General features: G+C 38.7%; 1 protein-coding gene across 1 annotated transcript in view; it reads left to right on the top strand.

Moving 5' to 3' along the window:
- Positions 1–18,202, top strand: part of RXFP2 (relaxin family peptide receptor 2) — a gene marked incomplete at its 5' end in the record, with an annotated part of 57,609 nt that overhangs the window by 19,762 nt on the left and 19,645 nt on the right. Inside the window, 7 exons of the mRNA XM_059143994.1 lie at positions 2,534–2,639; positions 3,430–3,501; positions 10,679–10,750; positions 11,350–11,421; positions 12,897–12,968; positions 14,024–14,095; positions 17,991–18,062. Coding sequence (XP_058999977.1) covers positions 2,534–2,639; positions 3,430–3,501; positions 10,679–10,750; positions 11,350–11,421; positions 12,897–12,968; positions 14,024–14,095; positions 17,991–18,062 — 538 coding nt within the window. The remainder of the gene's footprint in view (positions 1–2,533; positions 2,640–3,429; positions 3,502–10,678; positions 10,751–11,349; positions 11,422–12,896; positions 12,969–14,023; positions 14,096–17,990; positions 18,063–18,202) is intronic.

Here is an 18,202-nt window from a genome sequence, read left to right as displayed (position 1 = left end):
GGTAACAGGACAAGCTGGGAAGCAAGATCTGCAAAACACTGGGGTAGGAAGGTGTAAAGATCACGATGTCTTTCCCAGTGGTTCTGAGTGCATGGGGCAGAGGAGCTGGAGCTAGACCTAGAAGATGAGGCCAGCCCATAAAAGGTTTTGGGTGCACACTTTAGACATTGGCCTCTACCCTGTACATAAAATCATGTCTTTATACATACCTATGTTACATACATGCATATAATGTATATATAGGCATAATTATGAAAGTGCATGTACAATTATGTATGTATAATATTATGTATCTATAATGTACCTACACTAAACACTATATTAATACTATATTATACACTTTGTAACAACCAGTTTATAATCACCACTTACTATATGCTTTCATATACATCACAGGAGGATCAAATATAAACATGATAAATTAAAAGTTTAAAAATAAATATAACTGAAAGTTCTAGTATTTTCTTCCTGAACCACAATAGGTCACTTCGTATGCATCCCATTGTGCAGATCACTGCTGTACACAATTTTGGGCAATCACCAAAATTGTGGGCTTATTTTCTTTTAATGAATAGGCAGAAGCACATGATAAGGGGCATGTGTGAGACAGAATTATAGAGAATGGTATAGAACAGCAGTCCTCAGCCCTGGGCAACTTTTGCCCCCAGAGAACATTTGACAATTGTCTGGAGACATTTCGGTTGTCACAGCTTGGTGTTTGCTACTGGCATCTAGTGTGGAGAGGACAAGGATGCTGTTGAACATCCTCTAATGTACGGACAGCCCCTCACAGTGGAGAATGAGGTTCCCCAAATGTCAACCTTGCCAAGGCTGAGGAGAAAGTATGGTGAAAGAGATACTAATCATTATGTTTCCTATAATACTTCAAACTAATATTCAGAATCTGAGCCCAGAAAATGTCAGTGAGAAAAGTGAGATAGAGAGAGATGTAAGAAGCATTACCAGAAGCATACCCAGAGTTTATGGGTATCACTGACTTACAGGTGAGGGATCTATGCTCACATTGCTGGTTTAGACAACAGGCCCAGCTTGACTACATTGGATTTTTTTATTAGGAAATAAAAATTTCAAACACTAGGTTTTCCATCTAATAATAACCACTATTTTTAATGTCAATAAACATTGAAGTAAACATTCTGAACTCAGCTTTAAGAAGTTGAGCTAATTAGCATAAACTTATAAACAACATAGAATTCAGAATTTTATACACTAGAATACATCTTTCGAATTAAGCAAGTACTCAATAAACGTTTGTTGAATTTACCAAAATTCAGTGAAATTGATTTTTTAAAGTTTGGATAAAGTGATTTAAAGGAAGCAGAGCAATTAGAAAGAACTTATAAAGATTTAAATACATAATAGCAAATATAAAAATTGGAAAATAATCCTCATTTTCTTAGCTCCCATCAAAAGAGTTACTCATAGGATCAGAGGCAAAATCAAGTGCTCCATAAATATCACTCCTCTGTCTCTGTCTCTGTCTCTGTCTCTGTCTCTCTCTCTCTCACACACACACACACACACACAGTGTGATTATCTGTCCTATGGGACAACTTGGCCCGGTTTCTCCTTGGATTTCTCACTCCTTTATATGACATTATCTTAATAACTATGTAAGCTTCTTCACAGTAAATTCAGAAGTTGTTTTTTTTTTTTTTTCCCCCTTCAGAATGTTTCAGATAGATGGATCTTTGGTTCTCTCAGCCTTATAGCTTCTCTACAATTTTTGTCTTCCACTATATCTTTATAGGAATGAAAAACAAAGAACCACAGTAAGAGGGGATCTAACTTGGTCGATTTTAATAAGGCACAATGGAGGGTCTCGCAGAAACTGCATCTCTTTTTTACCAGCTCCAGAAGTTTGAAAGGGGAAAAAGAATGGAATTTAATTTTAATCAACAAGCATTTGTTTTTTTTTTAAGATTTTATTTATTTATTTGACAGAGAGAGAGATCACAAATAGGCAGAGAGACAGATGAGGAGAAGCAGGCTCCCTGCTGAGCAGAGAGCCCTATGCGGGACTCGATCCCAGGCCCCTGGGATCATGACCTGAGCCGAAGGTAGAGGCTTAACCCACTGAGCCACCCAGGCGCCCCTCAACAAGCATTTGTTGAGCAACCTCTTTGTGTCATGCAATTCAATTAAACTGACACAATTATACCCATTACAGATTTACTCCATCATAGTAATGTTTTTCATGGAGGAGAACTTAATCTTGCTTCACTATACACTTTTTTGCCATTTAAACCTTTCTGTGGTTTCTTTCTAATCACTTGCTAAGTGCCTCTGAAATGACCACTGGAAGCTAGAACTGAGATGAAACATCACATTAGCCTGTATTTGACTAGGTGAGAATTCTTACTTGCTTTTATTATGGACCCATATTAGTGCCCTGAAGGTGTAAATGTTATACATTCAGTGAAGAGAGAACAATGTCATGTATTAGAGATAAGGTCATAATTAAAGAAAAGTATTTTTTTCCCCAGTGAAATACTACTCTTTTGCCCCCTAGTTCTAAATCAGTATCCACAACCCTGTGACTGCAAAGGAACTGAATTGGAATGTGTAAATGTCGGCTTAAAGTCTGTGCCAAGGATTTCCAACAATACGACATTACTGTGAGTAGAATTCACAACGTGCTGATATTTGCCTATAAAGTCATATGAAAACCATGTAGTCTAATCTAACCTCCCCTTGTTCTGTTTTATGTTACTTGTATACTAGCAAAATAATAGAAGCTCCCTTTAAACCACCAGCCGTCAGAGAATTCCTCACGCTTCTTCTCCAGAGAAAACAGGTTTTAAAGAGTGTTAGATTGCCTGGATATCATTTAGCTCACAAATGTCTGTGGTCTGGAGTGTTCATTTCAGTTACTTTCTGATCTCTTGTTTTTGCCAAAATGCCAATACTGTACAACTAAAGATGGAAATAAAAAAGAAAACCACTAGCTTATTTTCTCTTATTTTAAATAGTGATAACTGTCCAAGTTTTCCTGTACTTTGCAAAAATGTTCTGAGAGTCTCAGAAATTACAGTCATGTTATAATTTGAGCAAGTATGATTTGGTTAGGATTATCTGTTGTTTTTGTTGTTGTTGGTGGTGGTGGTGGTTTTGCTTGTTGTATTTTGTTAAATTACCCAGAGAGTAAAGATGTTAAATCACAATAGACATTCCAGTCTATGATACTAACTGGCCAGACTTGTCAAATGTTTGCAAACTGCTTTAATTTTGTTTTATGGACTTCTCATTCTCATGTGAGGAAGTTTTCAGTTACTACAGTCATTTTCAGATGTGTGTTAAGTAGCATGGAGTATCATTAAATATCCTGTTTTCAAGCATGCACTTTCTAGGGATAACTTTGGTTCGCCATTAAACTCGTAATGAAGTCTGCTTTAACTGTTATTTTAGGTCTCTTAAGAAAAACAAAATTCACAGTCTTCCAGATAAAGTTTTCATCAAATACACAGAACTTAAACAGATGTAAGTAGCTATTAATAGTGCTTTTATGAAGAAATCTTTATGATGTTTTATTTAAGATGCCTTTTATCTTTTTATTTTTATTTTTTAAAGATTTTATTTTTATTTATTTGAAAGACAGAGATCACAAGTAGGCAGAGAGGCAGACAGAGAGAGAGGGAAGCAGGCTCCCTGCCAAGCAGAGAGCCCGATGCGGGGCTCGATCCCAGGACCCGAGGATCATGACCTGAGCTGAAAGCAGAGGCTCTAACCCACTGAGCCATCCAGGAACCCCTGCCTTTTATTTTTTAAATTAAATATAAACTTGATAAGCTTTATCAGGTAATTTATTTTTCCAAATGTAATTAATATTAGTAAATTAAGCTTTGAAAACTAGCATATTATCTTTCCATTTCATAATATAAAGTAGCTGAATTGATTTTATTTAAACTATTTTTAGAAAATTAAATTGGAGTTGAGATCAGGCATCTCCATAAGAAAACACATAGTTCCATATGAATTTCCAAGATCATTTGGAAAATGACATTGTAGATTCAGAGGCACTTGATGCACTTTTTAATTTAAAGAGGAATGTTAGTATAGACCAGAATGTTCAGATCATTTAGAACACATAATGAAAGAATATAGACTATCTCCTAGGATAATATGAACAAAACACAATCTTAGGGAAATCAGTGATATTAGCATATCTGAGAAAAGAAAATGTTAATAAATACAGCACAGTCAGCAATGAAGAAATCGTAGTCAGAGAGAAACAAAGTATCAAGATGCTATCTTCCAAGAAAGAAAACCAGGATCTGGGAGACATGCTCCCTAGAGAAGTCTATTCTGGAGGACAGGGTTGGATTGTTAATTTCCACCATAACTAGCATGAACTATCTTTTGATGGAGATTACCTTTGCTTTGATTCCTTGCTCACCAAGCGACGTTATGATGAGTGCATTAACTTCTCAAATTATTCATACTGAAGTATTTGGGCAGTTATCTTGGATAGGGTATAAGAACATTTCTATTGGTGAAATTGGATACCTCCTATTTAAATAAAGAAATTGAGAATATTCAAATGCTCATGAATTTGCTTACTGTATGTCAGTTCCTCTGAGCCCAGTCAGTCTGGGATAATGAAGAGATCAAGTTTCTATACTTGCCAAGATGATTGTTACACTAGATTTAAAAATTAACAAGGTAGGGACACCTGGGTGGCTCAGTGGGTTAAGCCACTGCCTTGGGCTCAGGTCATGATCTCAGGGTCCTGGGATCGAGCCCCACATAGGGCTCTCTGTTCAGTGGGGAGCCTGCTTCCCCGCCCCCTCTGCCTGCCTCTCTGCCTACTTGTGATCTGTTTGTCAAATAAATAAATAAAATCTTAAAAAAAAAATAACAAGGTAATGTTGTAAGGTCCCTTGGCAGTACAATCATATTGTTTTATCCTTCAGCGTAAAAAGTTTCTAGAAATGTGAAATATGTTAAAAAGAATAAAAATAATCTGATCTTTGGATGACACTGGACAGACGTATTTGGTTAAAAATGCCATCAACAATTCTATGCTGTTCATGAAATTTTTTGTTTGTTTAAAGATTTTATTTATTTATCTGACAGAGATCACAAGTAGGCAGAGAGGCAGGCAGAGAGAGGAGAAGGAAAACGGGCTCCCTGCTGAGCAGAGAGCCCAATGTGGGGCTCGATCCCAGGAACCTAGGATCCTGACCTGAGCCAAAGGCAGAGGCTTAACCCACTGAGCCACCCATGCGCCCCTGTTCATGAATTTAGGTACAGATTTTCTCATATAGGAAAAGAAGTCACTGAAGGAAGTCCATAAGTGAGGTAGAATCTTATATGAACAGAGATAATCATGCCTGCATTTGATTACAGCCTTTGTAAATATCATTTCACATCTCTATAAATACCATCCTGGAGCATGTGGTCATGTTGACATCATCACCATGGAGTGGCTGTGCACATTCTCTGGGTTTCCAGATACCTCCAGAGAGGAAATCCTCACTATACTGCTGCTAATCTTACTGGAATTCCTTAGAATCACATGTTCATTCTATGAATCAATATTATGTTTGCAACTGCCAGGATAATGCTCAAGGGAGGAAAAATACAATAGCAGGAAGGAAGGGGGGAAAGGCTCATGCTGTAGGGTACCTTTTTCAATTCTATGATCTAGAGTCATAGAAAGTTTATGAATTTTTAATTAAATCTTGTTATTCAGGAGGCAACTAAGGTCTGCAATGGTTAAATGATTTAACTAGGATCTACAACTAGGAAGTGGAAGAGCCAGAATTAGAGCCCCTATCTTCTGATGCCTGATGCAGTGTTTATTTTATAATAACCAGAAACTAGAGATGGAAAAAAATCATTCTAGCAACAGATTGAGTGTTCTACTAATCCATACTGTCCTACCCCATGCAGAACTCTCTTCTCTATGTTTGCCCTCTTAGTGGGGACAAATTGACTTCTGGGAAGGCAGAGCCATCACCAGAGAATCAAGCAAAAGACAGTTAAATTTCAGCTACTCAGACCAAGTCCTTTTGTGGACCACTGATCTATGTCAATACTTATTTACCATAGTATAAGCTAGCCCACTTAAGGGAAGAATATGGAATCACTCCTTTTGATAATTAAGGCCCCAGTTTTTCCCAGTGAAATAACATAGGGATTAACCTTAATTGCCCAGATCAGCTGGAAAATTCTCCAAGTAAATATTGACTTCTACTTTGTATGAGAAAGCCTAGGGGCCACATCATCACCCAGCAGAGGCTCTCTCAATGCAAGCTGCTATTTGATGCTTTCTAGGCAGGTTGATTCTCCTGGAGACTGAGAGAAAAGAGATCAGGAGACCATCATCAGTAAATATTCACTAACTATCTAGTATAGGCAAAGTACGACACAATTCTTTTTATTTATATAACACTTTTTAAAGTTTACAAAGAAGTCGGCATTTGGAACTCCCACTTGGACTTTGATCCCCAAAATCTGTGAGATCGAGGCAGACATCATGAGATCCTTTTAGGAATGAGGATACCTACTCTGGAGAAGAAGGGTTGTTTGCTTAAAGGCAGCCAGCTGACAATTATTGGAGTATGGCCTCAAACCCAGACCTCTGACTGTGATCCTTTGGAAGCTTAGTTGCATGGTCCTGTCTCAGAATATTGTTACTGTTGATGAAAACATCCATTAACCAAACTTTGATTTGAAAATAACTCAAGCTCTTCATAAACATTACCCAAATATCGCAAAGTAGCTCATGAGTTCACCCAGGCCCTTTTCTCCTCCTTCTCCAGCCCCTCGCCTTAGACACACCCTTCCCTCCAGTCTTACTCTCGTCTTCTCCTTCCCCATTCTGCATTACAATAACCCAAATAACCGGTGTCACAAAGCCCAAACCATGCCCAAAAGAAGGCGTCCGGAGAATGGACAACCCCCAGAACCCTTGGTGGCATTCAACAGGAGGGTAAATGCTGAAGAGACCACATGTTCATTCATTCTTTCCATGAATATTTCTTGATACCCGAGAGGTACCAGGCACCTACAAAAAAAGCCCTCTCTTCATGGAGCTTAAGGTACAAGGGAGGAGAATAAATAATAAAATTAAAGATACTTAGTGTATTACATACTGATTAGGGCCATGGAGAAAAATAATCCAGGAAGGGAATGAGGGCAAGCCAAGGAAAAGAAATATTAAGGAGTGTTAATAAATTTTGTCCTGTCACAAAACTCTACTACTGGCAAAGCTTCCCATCTTTCTTAGACTTATGCCATGAAACTGATCAGAATACACCCAATCAACCATCCGTGTAACTGTTGGTATTTCAAGCTGCACACCCACAAGTCTCTTCAAGCAGAATTCTCCCCCAAAAGGACCTGGTTTCATATCTAATCATCATTCTGGTCACACTAATCTGTATATGTTCACCTACATTTGCCTTACATGTAGTATCTAGAATAAATGCAATATTTTCACTGTGACATAACCAGAGCAGGGAAGGAGAAAGCTAGCAACACTTCCTTCCTAAACTCTATATGCCCTAAGCTTACATTTGCTTTTTGGTGGCTGCTTCATTCCCTTAACTCCTACCAATCACGCCTCTAAAATTCCCAGTCCCATGCCACATTTGTTTCCGCTCAGGGATGGCTACTCCATCCTGCATTTGTACACTCGGCATTTGAGAGCTAGTGGTAGGTCCATAAATTTATCTCTATTCAGTTTCATGTTGTTAGAGTCAGCTTTTCTTATCAGACTGTGAAGAACTTTTTGGAAAACTCAATGTATTCGCTGTTCTTTCTAGCATTCTGTCATCTCAAAATTAGATGAACCACCTTTCCCAAATCATGCATAAAACATTGAAGAGGACAGTGCCGAATACTTTTTCCTGACTCCTCCATCATCATCCTTCAAATAATGTATATTGTTCTTTATCTTGTCCATAAAACCATCATAAAGCCATTTGATCAATGCCTAGTAGACCTATAAGCAAGGTCAGGCACATAGTTGTTTGAATTTAGGACTGATCAGTTTTTCAAAGAAAAAAAATCAAGTTGGCCCAACATGCCCTGATTCTCATGTAGTCCCCTGTTTACTCTCTCTCTCTGAGGCATTCACAGGCAGTGTCCGAAATAGCCTGTTCTGTGATCTTGCCCACAGCCAACATCACGCTCATCATTCTATGCACTGGGATATATCCTAAGAGATCACTGAATCTTACTTTGAGTGAGTCTGTGGTCTAGAAAGCTCTAAATATTCAGTGGATTGAGGTCAGTTTGGCATCCCAAAAAAATAAACTTAGAAATCAAAATGAAATTTTAATTGCCAGATGACTAAATGTTGTTCAACTTATCTGAATGCTTTTACTGTTGATCAGATTACTCGTTTTAATAACCTTTTAAAATATCAAGACTTTCTAATGTTGGGGGGAGGACATTTAAGATGATCTTTCAGAGAAATAAAATATAATTTATAACATTGATGTAATACTCTATCACCACTACCGTGGAAACCAATAGCAGTTCTCCTCCCTATTGTAACATAAACCTTATATAAATTAGAAATTCCTACTTAGACATGGTTCTAGGTCAAGGCAATCATTGGCAACAAAATGTAGCTCAAGGAGTCTGCCTGGTTCATGAATACAAAATGTTGCATTAAAAAATAGCCTATAAACATGCATGTCATTAAAGCATTTATTTGCTTTAGTTTCAGGTACATAAATTCCTGGCGTTTCTGCTTGAAAAGTCCTGACAGCTGAAACAGCAGGAATTCATGAACCAGTAAGTTATTCTTAGAAAAGCCATTCAATGTAAAGTATATTAAATGGGCTCATATCTCAGCTCTGAATAAAAAGAGGACACCACTTGCCAAATTGTCATGTTTCCAAATTTTCCTTCATACTCACTAAGCTTCTGTTCTGCAAAGAGAAAAGGGGATAGCACAGGATCATGTTAAAATTCACTAGCCTAAGTCTGAGACAGGGGACTTGGAACTCTGGTTATCTGTGGGGAGCCAGCAAGCTGAAGCCAAACCAGAAGACTAGAGGCTCTTCGTTATTTAAGGAGTTGGAATCTTAACTCATGTCAGGGAAGGCAGAGAGGCTGTACATGTCCAGTGAGTCATGCAGATGGAAAGCACAAAGTCAAATTCACAATTTATGACTGCCCATCTCTTCAAGATTGAGAGCATGTAGGTAAAATTCATTATCTTGAATAAAATATAAATCGTATTAGTTAGGTGGTAAATCTTATCTTCATGAGAAACTTCAATATACCTGTATTATAACATTATATTCTTTTTCTAGTCTCCTTTACTATTTTAACACAATTCATTATATTAATTTTCATTACATCACTCAAGAGCTCTGAAATGCTAAAACAGATATTGATCTATATGGATTCATTCTATTCATAGCAGAACTTGAAAACCAAAAGCACAACTTACATTGCAATGGGAAGCATCTCTTCATAGACATGGTGGAGGGGGAGAAGGGTTGGAAGGGTATGAGGTCTCTATGGGTTTCAAGTTTACTTTGTGGGATTGAAATTGATATTTTGTGTATCTATGGATGTAATGCCTGTGCTCTGTAGTACCAACATTTTCCACTTGGTGGTACATAGAGAAAATGACAATATTTAACGCTTAGGGTAATAGATGCATTAGCTGATAACTGGGAACAGCATCTCTGCTTTACCTGAACGTCTGAGAGCTTCAGCATCCTGATACACCTATAATGCCTTCATGACTCAACGGCTGGGAAGCTTAGCTAGAGAATGAATAGTTACATTATAACAAAATTCAGAGTACAGTCAGATGCTGAAGGAGAACATGTTCTATGAATAGTTTTGCAGTGAAGTACCCTAACAATCAAGAAAATGTTGTATAATATTAAAGAATCAAATAAAATAAAAATAAGAGATAGGGAAGCCATTCAAAAGATGATGTAGTCATTAGTTACTATTATTACTGGACATTTCCTGCTCCTAAATACCTTTAGAAAATATGAATGCAAGGTTAACCTCCCATTGTATAATGAGCACAGGAAATGGAAATTATTTGCTTAGATACTTCCAACCGTGCTATTATTGAATATTATATTGCAAAATTGCTTCAGGGGTTAAGTAAATCATGACCTGGTGAGCTGAAGTAGATGTATTAGCTCGGGTTCAACTACTCATGCCATTCCTGACCTTGAGCACCTAATTCCCTTTGTGCTTCTCATTCTGCATCTCAAAATAGAAAAGAATAAGGCTTGCCCTCTCCTTTTCCCATGGGAATAAAATGAAGAGAAATGGGGAATTAAAGTTAGAACCCTGCCCTGAAAAAATAAAGCTCAACAGTGAGACTGGCTGGTCTCACATGGGGCGTATCTCTCTTTAGTCAGAATAAGAAAACTGCAAAACAAAACCACTTCGACCCTCAAACTCATCACACATGAGCTCAGCAGTGCAAACCAGAGATGGCAGAAATCTCACTGCATGGGTGCTAGCGGGAAAGAAGAATTAGCTAGTTCACAGCCATCTCTCATGGGCAACGCCTCTACTGCCCAACATAAAAGTAGGACTTGGGACTTTATAAGCCAGTTTCACAAACTGTTTTTAGATGAAGAAAGTGCGGACCACATTCAACAACTTGATAAAAAGCCTAAACCATAATCACATGACTCTTCTATCTTATTCCCACCAGATTTCTTCAGCATAATTGTATTACACACATATCCAGGAAAGCATTTTTTGGATTACATAACCTGCAAATATTGTAAGTAACTTCTTTATAATTATGAGCACAATGTTAAGTGAAGGTTATAAAGGTAGAATGGTCATTTTTGAAGACTTGACTTATCTATAGCGAAGTGGGAGGAACTGTTATCACGAAGGACTTAGATTAATTATTATGCTAAAAGAATTATTAAAAGATTCCTAGTTCTACCAGCTATAAAAGCTCTCCTTAACCTTGTCTTCTCAAGTTTGGGTCATTTCCACAATGTTTTAGCATTTTATTTTTTCTAACCCTCGCTAACTTACCTGTATGTTTTCTTAAAATACTAGTCTACTAAGAATGGAACCAAAAAGGACAAAAGCAAAAATAACCTACTCTTATACTCTTAACAAAATACAATATTCCACCCATTACTTTTGGCCATTTTGCTGGTCCTGGCCCCAGGGTCGCACACATTAGGCTTGTTATCTGTATCTCCCAGTTGTTCCTTGATTTCTCCCCCTCTTCTTATCCAGTTGGGTGCTTTCAGAAACAGATGTCCATACTCCATAATCATCAGCAGCAGCTCCTATTCTAATTATATATGACTAAAATGGAGTACTGAGTTTGCTTAATTGACTTGCTCGTGCTATTTATAGGTATCTCAGCCACAACTGCATTACAACTCTCAGACCCGGCGTATTCAAAGACTTGCATCAGCTAACTTGGCTGTAAGTATTCCAGCTTTTCCTTCCCCAACAAAAGAGCAGTCTTGATGATATACATCAATGCTTATAGTTTCCATCTGTTTATGGATCTTGTTTATTATACTCATTTTTCTGTCACATAATCTGGAGCATTTTACCCAAGCAACTCATATGGTTAAGGTCCAAGTTAAGGAGTTTTTTGATTTCCAGAACATTCATAGAAAGGTCTGAAAATACGGTAAGTTGTGGTGTTTCATTACTTCCCAGGCTAGCCACCAGCTCTGTACTGAGGAGTCCCACATCAGATGTTTGTGTTTTCCTCAGAAAAATAAACATGAGGCAGTTAGAAGGCTCTATGTGTCAGTTTGCCCATTTTCTGTAGGTTGGTCTGGCCTAGTAGAAAAGCCAGAACTTCAACTAGTCCTAGTCCTTCAACAAGTCCTAGGCTTAATGTTCCAGGCAACTTTCTTAATCTTCAGAGGCTGGCTGTTTTTTTCTCATCTGTAAACTATAATCACAGTTCCTTTCTAAAAGCAATGTTTTGAGGATTAAATCACAGAGCATATATAAATGGCCACATGGAGAGCTCCTGGCATATAGAAGGTGCCCAATGTCACTCCCTTCTCCAAATTTTACCCTCAAGGAACCCTGAGAGTAAGAGGAAAGGGTACCTGGCTTCAAAGGCACAAGAGAAAAGAAGGCATATTTCCCTTTAGTCTATTTCTTTCTAGGAAAATACCATATATGGTTAGAAATGGTGATTTGGGGGCGCCTGGGTGGCTCAGTGGTTTAAGGCCTCTGCCTTCTGCTCAGGTCATGATCTCAGGGTCCTGGGATCGAGCCCCACATCGGGCTCTCTGCTCCGTGGAGAGCCTGTTTCCTCCTCTCTCTCTGCCTGTCTCTCTGCCTACTTGTGATTTCTGTCTGTCAAATAAATAAATAAAATCTTTAAAAAAAAAAAAAAAGATTGGTGATTTGAATATATGAATATTTCCGCTCGTTCACCCTCAGAGCTCCTAATGAGTTTGTTTGTATAGACCTTATTAAATGTGTCATTTAAACCCCATGAAACCAAAGAACCATTTGTGATTTCCTAAGAATTTTTTTTTTCTCACTCACTCTTCATTCAGTCAATCAGTAGGTCAAAGCTTTCACTGAGTCTGTAGTCAGCTGATTAACAATTCAGCTTGTGCTGGACCTAAGTATCCAAAGGTGAAGGGTGTGACTCGGGTCTTAAAGTCCAGTGGGAGGTGGATGCAAGCAGAGAAAACAGTCAGGACAGAGCTTGTAATAACTGGGATGGAGGGTAGTGGGAATGAGGAAAGACCCAGGGTGAAGGAGGAGCTTTCAAGGAAGAGAATAAGGACCAAGTATGGACGGGCAGGTAGGAGGAGAGCAGGTGTTGGGGGAGACAGGATTGTCATGCGCCTCTTCTTGTTTCCTGGTTTTATTTCATAAATGTCTCTAACGTTGGAAATGTTTGTGATATGTTTTCTCAGAATTCTAGATGACAATCCAATAACCAGAATTTCACAGAAGTTGTTTACTGGATTAAAGTCCTTGTTTTTCTTGTAAGTGTTCATTTACCCTTCAATACATCTGTCTATAAATTGCAATGACATCTAACACTAGCTTTCAAAAAGAGCTTTAAAAAACTCAAGCCTGCTAACATTTTTATTAGTCAAAACCTTTCCTGTGTGTCTAGCCACAGTTACTGTTGCAGTTCCCTGACCGTGGCTCATGGTCAGGAAAGCTGACCATGACCATTTAAGCTTACTGGTTGATTGCTTTTTGATCTCCTTTAATTTCCTTTAATCCTAAAGCATGTTTGGCCTGCAGTGGTTAACCAAAGGTAGTATTCATTTTTATCTGCTTACTACATTTAAATCTATCAGAATCTCCTGGGAATTCAGCTCTGACTACATTTTTAACAGAGGGAAATGTGCCTTTGCCCAGCAAGAGTCACTAAAAATTCCAAAATCTTTGTCCCACCAAAAGAGCTATTCTCATAATTACATTCTCACTGTTTATTAATACACTGGAATGATTTATCAGCAGGGGATTATTATATTCCTTTATAGTTGATCATATAGCATCATTATTTTTCCATTTGCCAGAAGGAACCACAATATCATAAATTAATCGTGCAGCTTAACATGCTGATGAGTTGTCTTCTTTCCCCCAGTGCCCCCTGCTGTCACTTCTTAGATTTAATGCAGTTTGCGATGTGGCCTTTTAATACTATAAGTGATTGATGTTTCCCTTAAGAAAAAATTCTAAATGTAGGATGCTAGAAATGATTGCAAATTAAAAGTTTACAAGGAAAATTACCATGAACTTCAAAATTATTACTCAATATATACTTTGTTTTCATCTCATAAAATTAAACTGTCCAATGTTTATTCCCAGGTTATATATCATACTTTTATATTCATAGCTTCTCTGACATCTGCTTCCTTTTCCACACATTTCCAGACACCATTTTGAAGAGGTAGTTATGTGTTTATTCTTTATCTGGGGTGTGTTGATTTTAGCATGCAACTTTCCAAATGGTGGAAATAATAAAAATGCTCTTCTTAAAGTGGCATATCTTCTTGCTTCTAATTAACATCTTCTTTGTGTAAAGGTCTATGGTTAATAACTACTTAGAAGCCCTTCCCAAACAGATGTGTGCCCAAATGCCTCAGCTCAACTGGATGTGAGTATGCATTTCGGAGCTAATTTGTCTTTCATCCAGATTAAGGAAACTAGACCTGAAGTTAATTCATGATCACATAAAAAGGCCATTGGGGATCTTCTTCCCAAAACCCAAAACCAATTACGTTATTTCTTGGTTTAAATATCTTTTGAAAATTCCAGTGGGTGTACAAGTCAAATTCAGACTTAACACTTGAGCACCCAAGGCCCCCCATTTTCTGTCCCTTCCTCCATGTAGTCTACCATCCTCCTCCTCCCCCTCATGTGCCTTCCAGATGCACCAAAGTGCTACAATCAATTCCCCGAGCACATATTATCCCTTCAATTCTGAAAGTCTTGCTCCTTTATTCTTTAGTTAACTCCAACATCACCTTCAAAGGTCAGCTTAAACATCCCCTCCAGGAGGCCATCCCTGACATGCCAGCCAATTTCATTGCCTGCCCCTCTGCCTCTTTTACACTATGGGCAGACGTCCACCATGCCAGTTGGTCCCTATACGGCATACTTATCTTGCTATCGCTATCATAGAACCATTGGCTTACATGTCTGTTCCCCACCATTCTGTAAATTCTATGAGGGCAGAAACCCACCTTGGGATTTATATCCCAGCATCTGTACAATGACCAGCACACAATAACTGCTCAACAGATCTTTGTGAAATGAATGTACTAAACCATTTCCACCCCTTGTTAGCTTTGAACAAATACCTGTTTAAAACATGTAAACTGAGGTGGCCTGAGTGGCTCAGTTGGTTGGACGATGGCCTTCGGTTCAGGTCATGATCCTGGAGTCCCGGGATCGAGTCCCGCATCAGGCTCCCAGCTCCATGGGGAGTCCGCTTCTCTCTCTGACCTTCTCCTCGCTCATGCTCTCTCTCACTGTCTCTCTCTCAAATAAATAAATAAAATCTTAAAAAAAATAACAAAAAAAACACATTTAGTTAGTTTACTTCATGGTTTCACTACCTCTACTCCCCATTCCCTGCCACCTTCATCTTCACAGTTTCCAGAGACAGGCGGTGTTGTGATCTCTTGCCCTGTGAAATGCTGATTGTACTGTCCCCCAGAACACTTCTCATGGTCAAATCAGGGATTCAATAATCGTACGAGGATAAAACTAGTACCTCAGCTTTTTTTTTTTTAAAGATTTTATTTATTTATTTGACAGCGATCACAAGTAGACAGAGAAGCATGCAGAGGGAGAGGAGGAAGCAGGCTCCCTGCTGAGCAGAGAGCCCGTTGCGGGGCTCGATCCCAGAACCCTGAGATCATGACCTGAGCCGAAGGCAGAGGCTTTAACCCACTGAGCCACCCAGGTGCCCCAGTACCTCAGCTTTTGATTCTTTCTGAGCTAGACTTAGAATTACTTGTTACAACTACTAGGTGCCCTTGTGTTTATTTATTGACATACATACATACATACATTTATTGATTGATTTACTTACTTATTTATTATTTATATACTTGTTATCAAAAAACTCTTAAGGCAATAGAGGTCTCATGTAAATGTGCCACTGCTGAAAGGGAAATAAAAGTCTGAACAACATGAGAATGAAACTTGTTAAGAAAGAAAACACATAAGCACATCTGCACAATGAGAAGCAAACAGGGAAGAGTGATGGTAGCAGAAAAAGATCAGAAGTCCAGACTTGCCCCCCAAAATGGACATCAACAACCAAGAGTAGATCAGAAACCAGTGTCAAAACTCAGGGTTCTGGCATACTCGTGGTCACTCTAGGCTCCCTCAAATACTAGGGGGAAATTTTTACACCCAGTAAAAATTTATCATTCGTAGCATTGTCTGATCACACATGGAAAAGGGCCTTTAAACCAAGAGGACAAAGAACTGAGAGGTCAGTCCCATAAAAATCCAGTGAGACAGAAAAAAGTCTGACCTGGCCAGGCTTTTCCTCCCTCACTTGCCATCAGTAGGGCTATACTCTTAAATCCTTACTGTTATACTTGCAAAATGTAAAAAGATTTATTCCCATTCCATTTAACAATATTTGGACTTTAAAGAGAGTACAGTGTTTATTATTTTAACCACAGTATTTTAAGGCTGAAAAAAATATCAAGTTCCTACAAGACCACCTGGATGGCTATAAAATAAAACTTAAAAGGGAAGGACAAAAGAATTTGTGATTTTAATGTTAACCTGAGAAATGTTCAGAATCAGCAAAATAGCTATCGTCATATACAGAGAAGATTATAGGAAGCAAACAATAAAAAGAAGTTAAGAGACTTAGCAAGAAAGCTGCCTCTGTCTTCTTCTTTGGAACTGCTGGGAGAGGTAATTTTCGAGTGCTCCCAAGGTGGGGGCTCCCTGATGGTGGGATGTCCTGTCATAAGGGATCACTAGCAGGATGCACTAATTCCACCAGTGCTTCTCCAGTGTTGGCACACATCTCAGACAATACGAGGACTAGTTAAGGCCTCAGTCCCTTTGCAACGATGTGGGCGGAGTATCATGCTAAGTGAAATAAATCAGTCAGAGAAAGAAAAATACCATATGATCTCACACATAGGTAGAATTTAAGAAACAAAACAAATGAGCAAAGGAAAAAGAGAGAGAGAAGCCAAGAAACTGACTCTTAACTATTGAGAACAAACTGATGGTGACCAGAGAGAGAGGAACTGGGTCGGGGGATGAAGGAAATAGGTGATGGGGCTGAAGGAGGGTACTTGGGATGAGCACGGAGGGTTGTATGGAAGTGTTGACTCACTGTATCTTACACCTGAATCTAATATAATACTGTCTGTGAACTATACTGGAATTAAAACGAAGACCTCAGGGCGCCTGGGTGGCTCAGTGGGTTAAGGCCTCTGCTTTCAGCTCGGGTCGTGGTCCCGGGGTCCTGGGATCGAGCCCCACGTGGGGCTCTCTGCTCGGCAGGGAGACTGCTTCCCTTCCTCTCTCTGCCTGCCTCTCTGCCTACGTGTGATCTATCTGTCAAATAAATAGGTAAAATCTTTAAATAAATAAATAAATAAATAAAACGAAGACCTCAGTCCTGGAGTAGGACTGGGATGGAGCCTGAGAGTCTGCATTTCTGAGGAGTTCCCAGGTGATGCTGGGGGCTGTCCCAGCCACACTGGGGCAGCGCGACACTCAGCAGTAGCCTCTCAGAAGCATGGTAGAAAGACCGGTCATTTCATTTCTGGGTTTCAGCACCAAAAACAAACAAACAAAAAAAAATAAATAAATAAATAAAAATAAAAGAAAGAGCATTTGCTTTCCATCATGCAGACGGATACATATCCTGACTCTGGTGTTCGGTATCTGGAAGATAAATTTGCCTGATTTTCTCCTTTAGCAAAATAGAGACCAAAGTATCTGTGTGATGTCAGAGGAATGTGAGATTATAAGGGTCTATGATGCCATGCTTTAGTGTCTAGGCTTTAGATACAGACAGACCTGGATTAGAAGGTCAGTTCTACCATTTACCAGCTGTGTGACCAGAAATTAAGTGAATTCCCAAGAGCCTCACATTCCTCATATGTAAATGAACAGGGGGAGGAGGGAATAATACCAACTTTCCAGGAGTGCTTTTATATACTCAGAAGAGTACCTGACACTGTAAAACTCTAATAAATGGTGGTTACTCCTATTATGGTGGCAATGTAATGTTAATTAATAGCATGGAATCTAGCACAGAGGGACACTCACAAAATGTTGGGCTGCCCTTTCCCTCAATTTTATTAAGTTTGAACATTAACTGGAAAGGGAAAAGAAGCATAATATTAATTATATCATTAACCCTGCAATGATTAGGAAGAAAACATAAAAATTGGAATGAGGTAAAATATAAAGTTCAGAACTGTTATATCAACAAAAGTGCCTGTAGACATGTGATTTGTGCAAAAACACTGAAAATATTTCTTCTCCATGCCTTTTAGGGATTTGGAAGGCAATGGGATAAAATATCTTACGAATTCCACTTTTCTGTCATGTAATTCACTCACAGTGCTGTAAGTATATAATGGAAATCAGTAAACCAAGGGGAAACCCAATAGATTTGGAAGTCAAAAGAAAACACTGACAAGGAATTTTAAAGTCGTGTTTTGTTTACAGCCTCTGTCTGAAACTGCAGTCCTAGAAAATGTACACA

Source organism: Mustela lutreola, chromosome 13 (genome assembly GCF_030435805.1).
Source record: "Mustela lutreola isolate mMusLut2 chromosome 13, mMusLut2.pri, whole genome shotgun sequence".
In the NCBI taxonomy this organism is placed as follows: domain Eukaryota; kingdom Metazoa; phylum Chordata; class Mammalia; order Carnivora; family Mustelidae; genus Mustela; species Mustela lutreola.
Note: the sequence above shows the minus strand (reverse complement) of the source record. Positions and strands in the feature narration are given on the sequence as shown.